The following is a 20,642-nucleotide window of genomic DNA, read 5'->3' on the forward strand; positions in this document are numbered from 1 at the left end:
CTCTCATAATATTTTCTTACTTCATGAACTGAAATGTTTTCTTTTATTGCTAACTCAAACCTCCCTAAAACAATATAAATCTTGTGTTTTAGATGATCAGTATACAGTATGCAATCTTATTTTTGCTACTTTAAAATTAATGAAGGAAATTTAGCCTGAAACTTAGTAGGCACTACTAAAACATTATAAATGTATTCAGTGTCTATGTCTTAAAGCCTTTATTTAGATAAATGTGATGGTGATATAAAAATTATGGATCTTCTCTTCTTCCATGGTCTCTCAAATCTCTTGGATTAAGAGTTATAAAAATCTACTCTAAGTGTGAAGACTGTGGCACAAATTCTCTGCTGGCCTAACTCTATTGAGTTCTGTGGGATTATTACAGCAGAGAATGTGGGTAGAAATATTTTATAGGGTATTATATTACTGCCCAGATAACAATATTAAACAAATGTAAGTTAAAGGAATAGAAAATTGTGGATTTTGGAAAATTGTGGGAAGAAGTGGGTAAAGGAATGGGAAAAGGTTTGTGATTTTAAAAAAATTTGATTTGCTCATTCTTATTTCTTTATCTGAGATTGATAAGTTGGTTTATAGATATTACTTTCCAAAAACACATGAAAGATCTAGGTTTTTTTTTTAAAAAATTTAGGAAGAAATATCTCTATCAGTATGAATGTAGAGCCACAATTTTCAGTAGAGAACCCAAGACTGAATATTCCCTATATTACGTACTTGGCCTCATTCACAAAAAAGTTAAAATCTCTGGGTAATTCTGCCATCTGATTAAGTAGACCACACATTGCTTAACTTGTATATCATAAAAAAATCTTTAATTTTATGTTCTGTATCTTGGGAATAGGCAGACTTACGTAACTGAGACTCTGCACATGTTATACATATGGGGACATTCTATCCTTCTCTGTTTAGGTAATCCTTCAAGATACTTTTCAGTATCTTTTATGCTAGGCAGTTGTCTATAGGCTGTTACAGGGTTTACTGAATATCAAATGTTATGTCTCATGACTTGCAAGTGTAAGATGTATTTCCTTCATAGGCCTCTGTAATGCTTGATCGATTGTGTCTTAAAACTGGGGATGTTCTGTTAAATTCTGTTTGCAGTTTGCATTTAGTTTGCATGTCAATTGGACTTTAAGTAGATATACAATACAACTCAATGTGGACAGATGGTGTTTGGGAGTTTTTGAACTCTGTAGTGCAAGGAGAGATTGCTGGGTTGCTATGGGAGAGATACAGTGGAACAGCAGCTTATTGTATAGGGCTATACCTAAATCACAGGGGTACTTACCAATTTTCATGGATTTATCACGACATAAAATTCTAGTTTCCCAATCATTTTGCTGCAGCCCTACCCCTCAATACCGATTGCTGGAGAGGCCTGGGAGGAGGAGGGACAAAGGGGTGGCCACCATCTTAATTGCTGGCTGACACTTTGCAGCCCTGCCATTCAATGCTGATTGTTGGAGGGGCCTCGGAGGTATGAGGGGGCAGCTGCCATCTTGATTACTGGCTGCCCTTCATGTGGCACCACCCCTTGGCATTGATTGGCAGAGAGATCTCAGGTGTAGGGATGAGGGGGTAGTGGCCATCTTTTCTGATGCCCTTCCTGTCCCCCTGCCAGCTGGTGCTTTCCCCTCCTGACAGTGAGGACCACTGGCATTTTATTTTTATTAAGTTTTTGTTGTTGTTATTGATTTAGCAGACAGTTCGGCAAAATCAGCAAATTAAGTAGGTTCCTACTTACATATGTAAGTGCTGAAATGAATTTTCAGGATAGTTTGAAGTTAAGGGAGATGCCCATGGGCTCTGTCTTGTTACCCTTCCTGATTAATATTGACAGGAACCATTTTATAAATAAAGGATTCCTAAAGCAAATACACCTTCATTATATATGGGCGTTATAATTATGACTAGCTATATAATCATGTCTTTTTCATGTTTTTGCTTAAGGTTTGTGATGAAATTGCCTGCTCTGCCTAAATTCCCTTTGCAGGAAGTTATACGTAGTAAAAAGTCTTATTAGTGGCAGAAACTGTCCTAGTTTTCTTGAGACAGTCAGTGTGGATGTCCAAAAGTAGACGGGAACAGGTAATCCCTCCTGAGTTAAGGCTTTACTAAAAGCTAGAGCACTTAAAATTTCCTTAGTTGTTTAGCTTGTTTGTGCTACCTAAGTGTGAGAAATTTTCCTGAAAACAAGGTGTTTTATAGACACACTCTGGGAAGCCAGGGTCGGGGGGACACCTTAATTGGAGCAGCTCCAAAAATCTGCTCTAATTAAAGTGCCCAGAGTGTCACAAGTATTAGCGTCCTTATCCCTGCTCTGAAAAATGGCAGTGGGGGTGCTTTAACTAAAGCTCATTGAATGAACTTTGGTTAAAGCACCCCTCCCACCATTTTTCAGTGCAGGAATGCTGATACACATGAAGCTGCAGTCTGCTAGAGCACAGTAATTACCACACTACAGCAAACTTGATTAATTGAGTCTGCTCCAACGCATTGTAATTACAATGTATTGGAACAGCCTTTGCATGTGTGTAGGTACCCTAGGTGATCAGTTGTTAATGTGATTCAGCACAGAAGCATGTTAAGGGAACACTTTGGACCAGTGGCAATTTAAAGAGTTTTAGTATGGGTTTATAAATGTCATGTACCAATTTTTCTCATATAAGATGCACCTTGTTTTTGGATGGCAAAATGTGAAAAAAGATGTTTCCAGTGTCAGGACTGGCAACAGGAACTTCCTAGTGTGGCAGGCTGTCTCTTGGGATGCCACACTTTCTGAACACTCTCTGTTTCCAGGAGGAATTACTCAGTCACACAAGGCTAGGTCTCATGCCCTTGCAAAGGCAGTACCAAGATTGTTAGTACCATTCTGTAAGTACTTCTTTATATAAGTTCCTGTAAATTACATTTTGTTTCCACATCACATGCCTCATTCAGATACTACGAAGAGCTCATTTGCTGCTTCAGTACAAGATACAGTGCTCAGCCAAAAGCTACAGCAATCAGAAAGTTAGCACAAGACTCCATCCCTTCATCTTTTGAGCCTGATACAAGTGACAGCCATCATTGTGGCAGGCACTGTGTGTCCAAATGCACTTCTTTTTCGGCAGATAAAATGGCTTCCCTGCTTAAAACATGCACCCCAATGGCAGGGGGGGAGGGAGGGCTATGGCTGACCATTTTTAAGGGAAAAAGGCAGTGTTATATGTGAGAAAATCTTGTTAATTACTCCTTTTTAGGTGGCTTTATGCTGCCATATAGTGTGAAGCGTCCTTTGTTTAAGTAATAATCAGGGCCTTTATGTGGGAATAATTTATATCTAAAGTTACAACTTTGCACATTTAATTCACAGATTCATCTCTCATCTTGTATTCATCTTTTAGAGGACTACTAATTTTCATACACCTCTTAAATAATTAGGGACCTGCAGAAATTGCATAATCAGGTGATCTCCCCAAAATCTGCAGGGGAAAAAGCGTACTTAAAATGCTGTCTCCTCAGTGAAAGCCAGCAGTCCTCCCAGCTGTGAAGCCCAACATGAAAGGTGCTGCTGGTACAAAGGCAAACAGGCAAGATGGCTGCCAACCCTGCTCTTACTGCTGATTGGCTGAGAAGACTGCCTTATATGGTGTCCCACACTTCTCCACCAAACAATGGCAAGGGGTGGGGCTGCATGACAGACAGCCTTATAACCAGTCAGTGACAACGGGTGGGGCTGTATGATGGATAGACCTCTCCATCAATCGACAGTGGGGTGTGGGGCCACTGGGCCCCCTTGGCCAATTAGAAGTGTGGTGGGTGCACCATGATAATCCCACGAAAATTGCAGCTGTCTCTGCAATCTGCCTGCAAAATCAGATGACCACCTCCTCTACTTGGGTAGACCCCTACACACAATTCTCAAAATGTTGCATATGTGTAACAATTAAAAATATGTATAGAAGTTAAGTATGCACATTGAAAGAATAGACTGTATTATTTAACATATTCCCATTGAACTGTTTGAATATATTTGTACAAGTATCTGCATTTCTTGTGGATTTTTACAACTACCGACGAAAGAGATATTGAGCTTGCATGTATGCGCTTTGACTTTTCCTTGGCAACTGGATTTTTCTTTCATTAATACAGTTCTTAAGTAAGCTTTTAAAATAAAAATACCATTAGGCATGAGACACTCTTTGTATGACTTTCTAATTATTTTTGAATTACCCTATTACATTAATAATGTGAATAGTTAACTCTTAATATCAACGTAAACTAGTTGCTATTCCTGCAGTATGCCATTCTTGCTATTGAAATAAAGTGTTGGATTATGAATTGAGAATAACCAACGACCATCTCTTTTAGGGATAGATCTGCCATTTATGATGATGCCCCACCCCCTTCTCCCTGTCAGCCTACCTCCTGCTTCCGTTGCAATGGCAATGAATCAAATGAATCACCTCAATACTATAGCTAACATGGCTGCTGCAGCCCAGATGCATAGTCCTCTTTCCAGAGCAGGCGCATCTGTTATAAAGGTAAGAGGTTAATATCGAACTTAAAATCAATTATTATTTATGAATAAGAAACAGATTCACAAATGGCATGAGTAGCTATTTGTTTGTACAGCATATAGTACACTGGCTGCACAGTTCCTCATGGGAGTCATGGGGCTACTGGAATATGAATAAATACTGATGAACACAACTAATAATTTAAAGAAAAAGTAACTGTACTAGTGGTGCAAGTACTAAATGTCATTAAAAATAGACACTCCCACATATCAGAGGTTGGAGGGTAGACACTGTTGCACATGATAATACAAAGGCTATTTGAAAATGTTTAAAAACTAACCTTTGTTTTGTGTTGTGGGTGATGCGTGGGTGATTCTAAGAATTCAGCTGCAGTGAATCTTGATTAGCATTTGGATAAAAGCGGAGGAAATAATTAAAAGCACCGTAATGGATGTAATAGAAACCTTCTTTTTCTAAATGTTTAGGTACAATATATATAGACTTTCAAAAAGCTTCTGATAAAGACTCGTATTATTATTAGAAAAGAATTGGTAATAAGAATTGTAAGAGTGACTGCTATATCAGAACTACATTTAAAAGTTGAGAATAGATTCTCAGCATGGAAGGAGATTAGAAATAGGTGTGTGATGGATCAGTATTGTGGATTTGCTGAAAAAGTGTTTGTACTGCAATGCCACCTTTTTTTCCTAGAATTTTAGACAACTTGTATCACATTTTTACTTGAGCAAAAACTTAAAAGGGTGTTATTGATTCTATTTTTTCCATGTATGTGTATTTCTCTAGTTATATTTTAAAATTAAAATGTTCAGTCATGTTATTGGGTAGATTTGAGAGCCCAGTTTTATGCCACTGGTTTTATATATATCTATAGTTTATTATTTTATACCTGTAGCATGTTATAATTCTGGGAATTTGTGGAATCTGTAGTTCTGATTTTTATGCCTGATCCTTTCAGTGACTTACTAAAAGTATCATCCCAATTTATAGGTGGGGTAATTGATGCATAGGGTTACCTAACACCCAAGAAATTACATTGTCCCAGTATGACAATAGGAGATGCATAATATCCTTTCAAAAGCAGTAGGAAGCATCTCTTACATAGCAGCGACTTCCACAATTTTCACAAGTTATTCTCCCTTTTGGGTGGTGAGTGAGCAAGGATGAAGACTGTAGATGCCTTCTGCAGTGAGATTCTTGGATAGATGTAGTGTTGTTCTTCTTCTTCATCTCTATTTTATAACATGCTTGCTGTGCTTAAGTCCATATAATAAGTTCACAAAACAGTCAATGTTTTAGGAATATTTAATTATAAAATAATAAGGCATATTAAAATATAAACGGCATATTCAACTCAGATTTACCTAATTTCATAATTTGATAAATTATGATTCTGCCTGCTTTAAATTGGTATAAGAATGGGCTACTTTATAAAGGTTTTGAATGAAGTCATCATACTTTTTATATCACATTTGCCATTTAGAAATAAGCTGTTCTACCAAAATATGCATGATCAGCAAAGTTAACATTTAGTGCTCCAGAAAGAAATGTCATAACTATGAAATTTGATTTCTTCTTGACAGGAACACTATAAATTAGACAGTCACAATGGACAGACTCGCAAAACCTCCTTTGCCATCTATAATATAATCTAATGTGATTACAGCAGCACCCGCTAGCAGTGCTATAGTTAAGGATCTGTCAGTATCTCCATTATAAATCCCTACTTCTAGGGATTTACAGTTCAGCTATAAAAACCTGCTCCAACTGAAAGTTGCCCAAACATTTTATGTTCAGCTAAGTTACAAGAGAACAGAATAAACTGAATATTATACTGTGATCCAGCACTGTTTTGGTGCTTGTGTACCTTTTAAAAACATTATTCTCATGTCCCATTTGAATAGGCCTTTCATACAAAACCTGCAACTTTCTATTGAGGTTTTCAGAACATCTTTACACCAAAGCTATAACAAAAATGTTTATTATACAATGGATCCTTTGTGTGCAAATATATATGGCTATTAATATGCATTCACCACATACAGCCCTCCATAAATGAAACCTTTTGGTTTATGCTGAGAATACATATTCAGTGGAATGTTGAAAATCTGTCTAAATCTTAATGATATTGAGTTCAAATGAGTTTAGCTCACACAGTATACAAATGGATGTTCCAGTATAAAAGGAACATAAATCTCATACCAGTTCTGAGCTTTAAGTCTTTCACCCTTATTGATAATAGGTTTTGCACTTTTTAACTGGGCAAGAGTCTTTTCCTAACTCATTTCCTGAGGTGAAACCAGGCCTGCAATTAGAGAGTTGTAGAATGACCTGTACTGATATTCAGTAAAGACACCTGCACCCCAGAGATGTCATTAAACATTTAGGCTGCTTACAGACTTAAAAAAAACAACCACAAACGAACAGTGCTTTATGTTAAATTTGGTATGCTCCCATGCCAAGCCCAGCACATGCTCAGAAGAGGCATCATGTTGGTTGGACCTGTTCTATAGCGATAGAGCACTGTAGTGGGGCTTTTTGGCACTTTTATCTAATAGCTGGTTCCATCAGCTATTAGATAAAAACACCAAAAAGCCCTGCTGAAGTTCCTGATCTATAGAGATGCTGCAGAGCTGGGTAAAACTAATCTAATCTGCTGCTGCTTCTTGGAAAGCACTTTTTTTAAACATCTGTAATCAGCCTTAATCACCATTTATACAACCCAAACTCAGATAGACAAAAAAAAATATCAGGAAAGGCCTTGCACTACTATTTGCTCAACAAAGAAGATTGGAAAAAAGGCTATCAAGGCAGCTGGTTACAACTCTGTTTCTCAGAATGCAACTCTTCCAATTCTAGTTCTACTTTATGTTAGATCTAGGGATCTCACTGTTCTACTCTGTATTAGTAGAGCAGAATTCGTAATACCTAACTTACCCCCGAGTCGAGATTGGGATTGGTTATTATACAGTCTGTCTCAACTGATCTTACATCAATTGTCTGTGTCTCCACTGAAATTATCCTCAGTGAGCAGCTTCCTATACTCAGGAACCACAGAGACCTAAAGAAGGAGAGAGAAAATTTGTCTTAAATCTGTTTTTCCTAGAACAGAAACTTTTATTTAATGCAGTTCTACTGTATGAGCCTGCTTAACCATAGCATTGCATTCTTTAGCCCTGATGTAAATTTGGGAAACCTAGGAATCTCACTAATACAAGCCAGTTAGGAAAATTAATCGATTTAAACATGAAGGGTGCCTATACACAAGCACAGAGGCTGCTCCAATGTGCTGTAATTACAGCATATCAGAGCAGACTCTATTAATCAAATATGCTGGAGTGTAGTAATTACTTTGCTTCAGCCAACCCCCATGTCTTGAACTCCATATCGGCATCCCTGTGCTTCAAAATGGTGGCAAGGATGCTTTAACTAAAGCTCGTTCAATGAGCTTTAGATAAAGCGCCCCTGCCACCATTTTGAAAAATGAAACTGCTGACAAATGAGATGCTCTTGGTGCTTTAATTAGAGCGGCTCTCAGAGCCTCTCTAATTAAAGCACCTCCCTCCCTCCCTCCCCACTCCTGGAGCATGTGTAAAAATGCTGTAAGACTAGAGGGGTATTGTGATTATTATTATTCAAGGTATATCATAGGCCACATTCAGACATGCGCAGACATTTGGTTCCCTTAGGATTACTAGCAGCAGTGCATTTGCATTGCCACTGGGGAGTGCCTGTGCCACACGTATGCTGGCGCACAGCAAGTTACCCTAGGTGGGATTAGAGGAGGCTGCGGCCAGCACTGGGATGGCCCCAGCAGCCTTACCTGGGGTCCTGGGGGGCTCCTGGGGCTGAAGCAGTGGCAAACCTGCCATACAGAGCCTGGCCAGCAGCGGAGTTGTGGCTCCGGCTGGCTAGGCTCCGGCTTTAGGCAATGTATGCTGCCACCGTGTGCAGTGCTCCACTTTTTTATATCCAGTGGTCAAAAAAAACCTTAGCACTGCTCCCTTGCAGCACAGAGAGCAACAGAATGTGCAGTATGTGGTGCCACATACCTCACAGCTGCACTCATCTGGATGAGACCATAGGATACAGACACCAAAGGGCGGGGTTACCAATCCAAGACAAACTTTTTTGCTGATAATCTGAAAACTTTTTACTAACAACCAAACTATTTACTGACATACATTTTTATTTCATGTTTTACATAATGTAAATATAACCCTTCTGACAGGCCATGGACAACAGCTGGGTTCAAATTTAGGGTTTTAATACGAACCATAGTAAAAATGGTTGGTTGCAGTTCGTCAGTAAAAGAAAAAAAAATATTGGGTTGACATCCCTGCCTGACTGCAGCAATGGTCTTAGACCATGCTGCCCCAGCCCAGGGGTCTCTTACTCACCCCCACTCCTTGATTACTCTTCCCCCCCCCAAACTGGAGCCCACATCACGCTGCTCTCCCTAGACTTACACCCTCCAGCTCAGCTCTCACTGTCCCAACAAGGACACCCAAAGAAGGAGTAGTTTCTGTCTATTTGTGAGGAAAGGATGCAGCAGCATCAGCACATGGCTGGGGAAGGGGAAGGAGCTATAGAGACTCCTGTGAGCCACAGAACCCTGACAAGAGCTCTGTGCAAAGTTCCACTCAAACATCAGATGGTGCTGCTCTATTCTGTCTGTTCTTCAACACTGCTTGTATCTTCTTTCTGACAGTGGAGCTTCGGTCAATTTCTGGTTCCTTTTTTTTTTTTACAATCACTTTGCTTGTTTGTTTGTTTGCTTTATAGACTTTATGGATAGGTGTTTATAGGTGACCATAACTTTACAGACTATTGTCTAACCCTGCCTAGGAGACCATATGATGGTTGCATAGACAACCTTAATTTTGGTGTTTCCAAACTTTGAGCTTATCTGGATAACTTTAGTAATGTTCTTTTAAAATAGATTTTTGAAATTGTAATAACTTATGTTTATTAAAATAATAATGAAAAATAAAAAGCATGAGGAGACATATTGACTGTCACATGGGTCATCAGTTGGATTGGGATCTTTTATCCTTGATTACTTAAGGTAATGGCAGTAGTGAAAGTGTATTATATGTGTATATCTACCATGATGGAAGAGGCTGTATATATTTTGCCCATTTTTATATACCACTAGCAAATTGCCCATCAAGAATGAGGATGGAGCGCTGCCATGATGGTGGGGATGAAGGGGACAGATGGATGGGGGGTGAGGCCAGTGCTGCACTGCCACCATACTGTGCCACCACTGCCTCCAAGGAGCAGGACTGGGGGGGAGGGGCAAGGCCAGCAGTGCTAGCCTTGCCCCCCTGCTCCATCCCCACTATTATGGCAATGCTCCATCCCCACCATCATTCTTGATGGGCAGTTCGCCTGGCTGAAGCCACATCCCCCAAGAGCATTACAGACAGAGACAGACACACAGACAAACAGTCTAAGCCCTTGATATATATATATATAGAGAGAGAGAGAGAGAGAGAATACTGTGAAAGAATGTCAAATCTTGGAATACTGAAGGCAGCTCTTGTTCTTGCCAGGGAGTTTACTGGCACTTCTGCCCTATTCCTCCAGTCTTTCTTTGTCTCCTATCTCTCTTATCAGTTCAGTTCCTTCTCTTGCCCCCTTTCATGCCTCTCTCCTTTCTGATCTTGCTTCTTTCTCCCCCATGTTCCTCTTCCATTTCTCTCCAACTCATTTCTTCTTCTCTGGCTTCTGCAGCCTCCTCTACAGTTTGTTGACAGCAGAGGATTGTAGAGACTGAAATTTGGAAAGGGAGTAATTTCAAGTGATTACAGGCCCTTCTGTCTACATCCTGGCCTACCTCTTTCCTCCTGTCTTCTAGTTGCCTACCCTCTAACCTCATATGTGCTGTTCTCTCCCTTTCTGTGTATCCACACTACTCCCTCCTCTGGTCTGATTCAACCATTCTTGCACCCCACATTGCACCCCACATTGCCTAGTTAATCTCCCTTCCTGCCCTTTCCACCCCTCCTGTCCAGCTCACTTCAGCTAGAGCTCCTGCCTCTCTCATCATCTCCAGCTCTACCAAGTCCTTGGAAAAAGGAAGGCAGAAGTTCTGTTTCTATTGTATCTCCCTTTGCTCTTCAATATTTCACTCCACACATTGAAATAAAGTAGTTTCCTCCTTCTCCATGCTGCCTGGATGTCACAGTGAGGGAGGGGTGGCAGGTGACAGCACAGCAGAAGCTCCTCTCAGCTCCTGTGCCTGCTGTCATAGCAGTCCACAACAGGCAGGATAATTTCAGAGAAGGTCCAGCTCAGCTGGTTTTATCTTAGGCTGGAACATACTTAAGCAGAAAAAACTGTCAAAGGATTTATCTGCTAAACTGTAGGACATCTCTACTGAGCATGTGTAAATTGAGATTTTTGTTTTTAGAAAGCTTTTAACGCGGCCAAATGTAACATTTTAAAACATTTTAAATTTTTCATTAGAAATAGTATTTCATTTTGAAATACAATAATTTAATTACATAACAAAAATAAGGAAACCTCAAAAATGAATCAGTTCATTTAAATGAAATATTTTGTTCAACCCATTTTACATTTTGGTGGGAAAACTGGAAACTTTCTGTTACAAGCTGGCCTGAAACTCATTGAACCAAAAAATCAATTTGCATAGCAAAGTACATACATGCAGTAGATACTTCTCAGTCTCCTTTCTTTTGGGTTATGTTTGTCTTCTGTTTTTTGGAATCATTACAGCAGTTGTAAAGGATGTATGACATGAATTTGAAATTCTCTAAAGAAAATACAGATGGGTTCTGCAGCTATTGCTGAGAGGTGCTGAACAACTAGCATACATAATATTTATCTAACAGTCAGAAAAATGAACCAAATTCAAAATTCCCTAAACCATTTCCCCCAGCCACAAAAGTGTAAATGTTTAAAGATTTTGAAGTCTCATTCAGGTTCCCCTTCTGTGCTTATCCAACATTTTGAAATACTGGACAACTAAAAAAATTGTAGCATTTTCATCAATTTTTATTTTATACTTTTGCACTTGCATTGTTGACAACTTGGTCAAACGGTTGTTGGAACATGCTAGAAAAATCATATGGCTTGCTTTAGGGTTCACTTGCAAGAAAGTAATGAATGTGTAGCCCTGTATCTTTTGCCTACAGATACGCAGGTTCTGCAAAGTTTGGAGATAACCTGCTGTCTCCAATCCTCATTAGCCTGGGTGTATTTAAAACACTCCATGGAATCTCTTATCCTGTTAACTAGACATACACCACTTCCCCAGATGTGAAGTTTTTATTAAAATTAAGAACCATTTTTCCCTATGTAAAAAAACTGGTGAATGATTATTTCAATCTTGAAAGTGGGGATGTTCAAGTTATAAATGTTATAGTTTGCAAATATGGTTGTTTTTTTCCATAGCTAGTATGAGAATATTGTTAGGCTAAGCACATATTAGGCTTCAGTTCTGGCTCAGATCCTTTTAGTATTGGCTCATCCATTGGCATTTGTAGTTAATACCTCATATCGCTATAATATGGATTGGATATTGCGTTATCATCATTAGGTTGGGGAGTGCCTTTTCTTTGTTCAGTTATAGCACTGGATGTGGCAGCATTTTAAGGCCCGGGGTATGTATGACACTTCCTCTGCACAAGGGTCTGTCTTCTAATAATTTTACCGGTTTGCACATTGACAGTATTGATAAAAATTGAAAGTAAAACAGGTAGTATTTGAGTGAAAATTGCCATGCTTTTCTCTGTGATTACTAATCTAAGAAACACCAAAGTGGGAAACTCTTGTTTGGCTGTTTACCAATACCATCTGATTAGTTGTGTTTTGTGTTTGGCTGAGCATCTGGCAATTAATGAATTGATAGGAAATAGTCACAAGGCAGTAGAATTAGCAAGTGAACATCTGGTATTAAAATTAGTAAACACAGAAGAGTTTTTATGGTTTCTTGAATTTGTTTGGAAAATAAATACTGGTTGACTCCTAATAAAAATATATAGTGTGCACTATTAAAATTACTTCCCTGGCATTATGTAAATCACTTTTGAGGAGAAATTTATAGGTGGTGAAGTGGTTGCAGGACTTGTTGCTCCTCTTTCAGCAGTCAAGTTTATATTAACAAACTGCCATAAACTGCAGGTTTATCTTGTGTCTGCTTACATTTACTTGGTCACTGTGCAAGTTTGGGTATGAATATTAATTTTACCGAATAGTTCATTTTAAAGACAATTTAGGAGTTTGCTGAGAGGAGATTTAGTAACATACAAATTGCAGTGATGGATTACTGAACAAAATTGGTATTATGACAATTATTCTACAGGACTCAGCAACATTTGAATTCTTCCAATAAAATCAGAAGCTCTAGGTTTGTTCTCACAATAGTGGCAAACACTAATCTGGAACTAATCCCTCCTCCTCCCCCCACCCCATATTTTTCCCTCTCAAATTTCATTAGCAAGGTCTGTTAAGTTCCAAGATGCCTTGCCTCTGTAGAACCCTGTAGAGTACAGAAGGACCACATCAATTAAATATGAAATATCAAGACAAATGTATGAATAAAATATCCAGGATTCAGACAAACTTCCAAAAGCTGCTTGTCAGCAGTGAAATGCCATTAAATCCTTTAGGAACTCATTAATAGATTAACATTTGGAAGTGTAATTACAGCTACATCAGAACTAAAAAAATAAAAAAGCAAATCCAGCACCATAGCTTCTCTAAATTCTTAACACACAAAATTGTGATCGATATTGTAAAATATCAAAGATAAGGAATTATGGTCAAGATGATTATGTCAAAAATAGATAAGCTGTTCATATATATTTTTAATAAAACTATTTTGGACGAAACTGTTATGTTAGTGTTTTACATTCCTTGTGTGGGACACCACCTCACAGGGGATGCAAAAGGGATATTGAAGTGAAATCAAGGATATCCCTGGAAATTGGAAGAGTTGATGACTTTAGTGCCATTAACCTAAATCTTAACTAAAATAAACTACAATGTCAGGCTTTGTAGCTACATTTTCTGAGTGAAAGGAAGACACTGTCCTTTACTGAGAAATGCATTGTCCTTCAAAATGGTTTAATACTGCAAAAGTCTTTTTTATGAGAATTTATGGGTCAACTCTGTAAAGAAAAGAAAAAAGATAAGTTAGAGTAGGTATAGTAGTTAGATAAATAGATAAGATCTTCAGTATGTTTTAATTTTAAATCAAAGTACATACCTTTAAATTATCTCTAATCCAGTATATCATAACCTTACCTGTGATTGTTGAAGTTTATATAATGTGAAAACAGATGGAATATGGAAAATATGGCTTTAGTTTAGAAGTATTAGTCTTTGGATACTGTAAATGTACCTACTGTAGAAGCAGGCGGCACTGCCACATACTAATGGAAGTATACTATTTTCAAGAGAAAAAAATAAAATATATGAACAGTAACAAGGTTGTAAAATTCATAACTGACAAATGCAATGAACTCATCAGTGTGTAAAAAATGTTAAGGTTTTAGATTTGCAATTTTCCTATTTAAATGCCCTCATTGATTTGTTACAAATACTGTTAACCCTGTGTTTGGAAAATGGTGAGGACATTATCACTTGTGTTCTCATTTGTAATAAAATAGATTAACTTGCTGTGAAATTTTAACTAGGCTGAGACACAACAGTAGCTACCTAATGAACCAGAGCACATTGCTGTTAAGTAGCTAAATAGATGCATACTGATTACAGGACTGAAAAATGGATCTGTTTACTTGAAAGGAAGAAACTGTTCATAGCGCTATTCATGATGGAAGGAGAAACTCAGCATTACATTTCCCCACAAATATTTAGAAATACACCATTTCTCAATGAATATCCAGGCTCAGGTGATAATATTCTATCCTCATCTATAGTAGATATGATGTAGAGGAAATTCCAGTAATGGCTACAGGGAACGCAAGCTTCTCTGTAAATGTACATTCTTATAACTAGTAAAATGTTAAATAACATAACCAACTAATTATTTTGCAAAGTGATCCACTGTGTGATTTAGTCTGAAATTAATATTTGCTACAATTATATCTACCTGAAAATTTCAAATCCAAAATACATGTTTCAAGGTAAATTGTTTTAAGTAAAGATTGCTTTATAATGGGAAATAATGGTCAAATGCAGTTACCAGAGAGAATGGGAAAATATGCTTTCCAAATCATCTGCTTTTGAATTACTCAAATAATTTCAATTTAAAGATGGCATATACTGCTGTTTGGGTGATTTCTGAATGTTAAATAAACATTATTTGGTCTATTGAAATCTATTTTTCAGAGAAGTTGGCAAACTCTCTCCCTGGCTTTTCATTCCCAGGGTTGTTATAAAAATGTCCCTGTAGACACCACAAGGGCTGCAATTTTCTCTACATCATATGGTAGTATACATGAGGATAGATTATTATCACCTGAGCCTAACTATTGATTTAGAAATGGTGTAGTTCTAAATTACATAAATTACTTAAAGAACACAATGTGGCAAATTAATAATTTTAAAATTCTGAACTGAATTAATAGTAGAATGAATACTCCTTTAGATACAGGAGTCTGGGAACAGTGCCAAAGGCAGCCATGAAAATAAAAAGAGGCAAATGAAGATAAAGTAACAACTGTTTTCACCTGGGGTCAGTCCAGTAGCTGCTACGTCAATACATTTAATAGAAGATTCACACACATAGCACCTATAAGATAGGCCGTGGACATGTTAAATTAATTGTGTGACATAATAAATAATATTTCAAGTGAGAAAGCAAAAGGTCTCTTCCTCAGCTGCCTCCTACCCTCAGCATCCGCTGGTTCCTAAATTCTTTTGGGATGTTTTACAGTATGGAGGAAGAAACCCTGATAATTTTAAAGGCAACCAATTTGACATTGCTGATTTCTAGACAGAGTTAGAAATGAGGCAGTTAATATAAAGAGCTGATTTTTCAAAATCTAAAGCCATTGAGGCTCAATGTTCCTATAACGGATTCAAATCTATTAAAACTTAATAAACATTTTTAATTAGCTTACAAAACCTACTGCAATTAAAAGTCTCTTTTTCAGTTTTATTAGTTATTGTATGTTCATTAAATAACAGATAATTAGTGAAAACAGATCCACTGAGGATTAACAGCTATGTAATAGATATGCATCTGTTACATGATTGTGAGGCTCAGTTGTTATTTAATGTAGAATAACTATCCTATTAGAGTGCATTCAAGGCTACGTTTTTAGTTGGTGTGATTGGAATAGACAAACAACACCCATTCTCTTTTAGCAGAGCTGCTTTTCAATTCCCTGTGCATTATGCTACAATGTATCCCTAAATATAAAGTAGAGCATATTTTAGAAATGTAGCTCTAATGAGTAACAGAATATCCCTAAAATAACAACCTGATTACTACTGATATTAATGACTTGGAGCACTAGATTATGAACAGAAACGAAGTTAGTTAGTTATAATGGAGTTTTAGAATATACTAGGCACATCTTAGAGATATTTTTAAAAGTTAAAAAGAAAAAAAAGTCTTTATTGGGGTTTTTCCCCCTCTCTAGCACATATTAAGATGCTAGCAAAGGGCCAGGTTATATCCTCTGAATGAAAAGGTTTGAGTTGACTAGAAAGGGAGGAAATTTACTATGTTATCTTTAAATCATTGTCCTCAGATTACAGTGTAACGAGGTGGGGTGTTTTCCCTACTTGCAGAAGAATCCAGAAGATTTAGAACCCAAAAATGTAAAGGAATTGCTAGAGGCTATGGCCATCCACAAATAATTTCCATGCTGCTTTGTAAGTCCTAGTTCTGAAAATAGGACATGTTCAGTGGACAGTCTCTTGGGAACCTCTTGACCAAATACCAGCAAATTTACCTCAGAAAATCTAACGCGTTTCCAACATGGTACATTTATAATTAGGTTGATATAACTCTTCTGTGAAGAACTGATTTCTGTTCTTAACATTCCCTCATGGCATGCATGCACGCACTTCTTTCTCCTGTGCATATTGGGTTGTGAATAGTTTAAGATAATTGTGTGCAAAAGCATGCATGCCTTTTGCATGTATGGCTTTGAAAGCCTGTGTAGTGTGTCTTTAATGAGCACTGATAAAAGTTATTCAGGTACACCAATAGTCTTTTTAATGAATCTTCAAGTTTTTCATTATTAATACAATTTGAAATCCAGATGGCCAGCTTAGCCAAAATCCAATTCTGTTCTTTAAAATATGGCTCTTCTTTATTAGGCATAAATAGTATAATTAAAAATGACAAATTCACTGAGGAGGGAAATCTATTATTTGGTATTGAAGTGAAAAGTTTTAAACTAAGGGCGCTTATACGCATGCTTCAGGAGGTGGGGACAGAAGGGGGACTTGAATTAGAGTGGCTCTGAGAACTGCTCTACTTAAAGTGCCTAGAGCGGCATGTGAATCAGTGTCTTATTACCATTTTTCAATGCAGGGGCTCTGATGCATGTGATTCTAGAGTCTGCTGGAGCGCAGGACTTACCACACTGCAGCAGACTCGATCAATTACAGCGTGTCGGAGCAGCCTCCATGCATGTGTATGCGCACCTTAAAGGAACAACTCAAGTAATTGCGTAGACAAAAAAAAGTCATCTTTTTCAGCTATAGCATGACACCTAATGTGGTCACAGTGTTCATAGAAACCATGTGTACTCAAGACTAGACTGGATCTCTGAATATGAGTCCACAAAAGAATATCATTTAGTTTGCCAAGAAAGAAGGATTTGCTATTTTAGTTGTTTTAATTCTATAATTTGTTAAGTAACTTAGTCAAAATTACACAGTTGCACATACATTATTTTGTTTTCTGTTTTAAGGAGAGAATTCAAGACAGTCCTTCTCCTGCTCCATCTCTGGAAGATAGTCAGAGACCTGGAAGTCATGCTTCTTCACATCAGAGCAGTAGTGTGTCCAGCTCTCCATCCCAGCTTGACAACACGCCAGATAGAATTGGTTAGTACCTTATTACTGCCAGTTCCACTCCCCTCAAAAGCTACTGACTCAAGAGTTTGGAGAAGTGTGCTTGGCAAACTGGGAGAATTACGTTTAAGATAACCTACTAGAAAGCAGTCATGTATTTTTTTTAAATTAGAATACAGTGTATAAAGCTGTGTAAAGTGTTTTTATCTTTTATCTTATCAATGAAGAGAGCAGACCCGCTCAGACTAATAAATTAAATGTCAACAGAGTCCCATGGTATATTGCCCCTGCTCTAATTTGACGTGTATTGGCCCACAACATAGTCTTCTAAATAATTACGATGGTGGGCATGTGCCTTTTAAGGTAGCTGGAATTGAAAGAAGACTCTCAGAATTTGGGATTTACTGTATTGCCCCCCAACTTTGGAAATCTATCTTAACCATTTCATTAATTCAGAGGGGAGGGAGCACAGTTTCCCCATAGTCATAAGTTTTTTTTCCTTAAATTTCACCAAAGTCACCAGTCCTTGCCTTATTTAGGATGGTACCCTTGTGCTTAAAACATAGATATGAAATGTGGAGATCTGGATTCTATCTGTGATTGTCCCACAGGAAACTTGTTTGAACTTGGACAAGTAGCTTGACCTCTCTGCCCATCAATCCCTGCAGCTTTTGCAGATATACCTGAGTTAGTTTTGTGATAATAAGCATGGGCCCTTAAATCAGTGTTGATGGAGTAGCGTAGAACTCAGTTTAGGCCAACAGCCTGAGGAGTTATCCAGGTTCTAGAAATCTGTACTTAGCTCCATGCAGATACATTGGCAATGGTATTTGAGCTGATATTTAAAACTTGTGTGCCCAGTGTAGGCATGCAGTCAGGTTCCTGAGCTACTTTGTGTTGTGCAGCTTAATTATTTAACTGATGCTTTAAAATCTCCAAGGTGAGGAATTCCTCTTTGTGCAGTACATAATGAAATGGGGCCTTGATTCCAATTGTGGTTTTTGAATGCTACTGCAATATATATATGATTAATCATCAACATAATTATCTTTGGAAATCTCTGTGCTTTAGCAGTTTAAAATATTATTAAATATGGTACTGTTTTCCTCACGCACTCCAAACAGGCCCCCAACTTTTAACATATCACTTACATTTTTTCAGAGCCAAAATGTTTATCTGTGTTGAATGTTGGGATTTGTCTGTATTGTGCTAGTTTTAGAAGGTTCTATAATATTTTTAATGCTTTTGCTATTTCCAGATAAAACAGTCCTGAAAGTATTAACATAAAGTTTTAACAGTTCTCCTGAACTAGAGTGACTTTAAATTCTATAATCATTTAATTGTAGAGAGGGTAATATTTTAACCAAATAAGAACAAAGAAACTAAGCATCCTGAAATCATAAACTTAACACGTCTCACTGATTTTGCAGGTGTTAAGTAAAGAATTGCTCTTTCAACAGCATAGAGAATTGTCTTGTAGCTGTCATCCATCAATTTGGGTTGCTAACCATCTATCTGTCTGTATTTCTTTATTAAGCAAGCTGCATTATAGATAATTACTAATTCTTTAAATCCTCTGATCTATTAAATGTATTTTGCCCTAAAATTATTTCTATGAAGTGCTTTTTTAATGAGTTCATTTGAACATTTCATAGGAAATCTCACTCATCCCAGTGGTAATTTTTGGTCTGTTCTCATGTCTTTGTATAATAAATTCCAGCAAAATTGTTTCTGCTGCATATCTTAGTGCTTTGGTCTAAAATGGTGAAGATTTAGAATTTGATGGATAAAAAACAAATCAAAAAAGCCCATTATTTTTTAACCTGCATTACCATATACAGATGTAAAAATAGCAACATTTTGGCAAAGAAGAAATATAATTTATTTTCATTCTCTTTTGCGTACTTTTTTCCCTGTTGGCTACACTAAAGTTGTACTTTCCAATTTGTAGCTATGCTGACCAACACTAGAGATGGAGAACTCCTTGATCAAGATACTGGGACCAACATAAAAAAACTGCAAAAGGAGAAAGGTAAAATAATTTATTATCCATCATACGTAATTTTTGATAAAATTAATAATGCACTTTACATTCATTCCTCATATCCAGTGGCATGACAAGTTTAACAAAGGACATATATTGCTGTGAGTAATATATCCATTGAATTTAGTCTATATTTCTGTTTAGGATATATAGAGACTCAAAGATGTATTTTCCATTATTTATATATTATTAAACTAATGTTTTTAAAATTCTTTCCTAACTCAGTTAGTTGTTCATAAGGAGCTCTCTACAGATACTGGTTAGCATTAAGGCAATATTTCTTTCCATGAATGAGTGCAAGCTCTTTTAGCACTAATATTTTTAGTTGTAAGTAGGCAACATTTTTTTTCTGCACACTGATTCATACCAGCCAGCTTAAAGGGGACACATTGTTGGCAAATGTTAACTGGGACCCCCGACTGTCGGTGTAAACATAGAGCTGAGTGCTTTTAAGTGCCTCCAGTCTTTCAGAGAAGCTGCTCACCTGCTGCCTCTGCTGCTCCTCCATGTCTTCTGTAGAGTGCCATCTTCTCTCTAATGCTTACTTCTCAGTTCCCTTATATTTTCTTATCCCCTGCAGAGTTGTCACAGGCTGCAGTTTTGTTGTGGCTTTTCTTTTCCTGTCCTGCATGGGGGAGGCTTCTCTACCTAACCTTAGCAGACATTACACTTAAGATGTGGTTAAACCAGTTTATTGCATCTTAAGTAGTAACCCTGCCACATGTTGATTCAGTTAATGGCAAGATAAAAGAGGGAATAAGTCAAAACTTATGACACAAAAATATGTAATAACTTTGTGGCTGGTTCCCATTGTACCTTTATATTGAACATGTGCCAGGGAGCAGCTGAGAGCACTGGTCAGCTGATTGGGGCTCCCAGCTATAGGAGTGCCTGGAGCCCTTGGTTCACATGTAGCTGGGAGTGCCCATCAGGTGATTGGTGCTCCCATCCATAGGAGTATCACTTTCCAGTAAAGGGCGGTGCCTGGGATCATGATCCCGATCTCCCTCTGCACTGGCAATGTGATGCAATTGGGATCTGATCCACAATCCCAGGGTTGCACTTCCTGCCATGACTGTGTGGCATGG

At 37.7% G+C, this 20,642-nt stretch overlaps 1 protein-coding gene across 6 annotated transcripts in view; it reads left to right on the top strand.

The window, feature by feature from the left end:
- Positions 1-20,642, top strand: part of DACH2 (dachshund family transcription factor 2) — a 547,922-nt gene that overhangs the window by 434,402 nt on the left and 92,878 nt on the right. For all 6 annotated transcript variants that reach the window (XM_090060531.1, XM_090060534.1, XM_090060533.1 and 3 more), the window contains 3 exons: positions 4,375-4,547; positions 17,408-17,543; positions 19,462-19,542. In XM_090060531.1, the coding sequence (XP_089916657.1) occupies positions 4,375-4,547; positions 17,408-17,543; positions 19,462-19,542 (390 nt within the window). The remainder of the gene's footprint in view (positions 1-4,374; positions 4,548-17,407; positions 17,544-19,461; positions 19,543-20,642) is intronic.

Source organism: Crocodylus siamensis, chromosome 8, assembly GCF_052110815.1.
Source record: "Crocodylus siamensis isolate JL-2025a chromosome 8, ASM5211081v1, whole genome shotgun sequence".
Lineage (NCBI taxonomy): Eukaryota > Metazoa > Chordata > Crocodylia > Crocodylidae > Crocodylus > Crocodylus siamensis.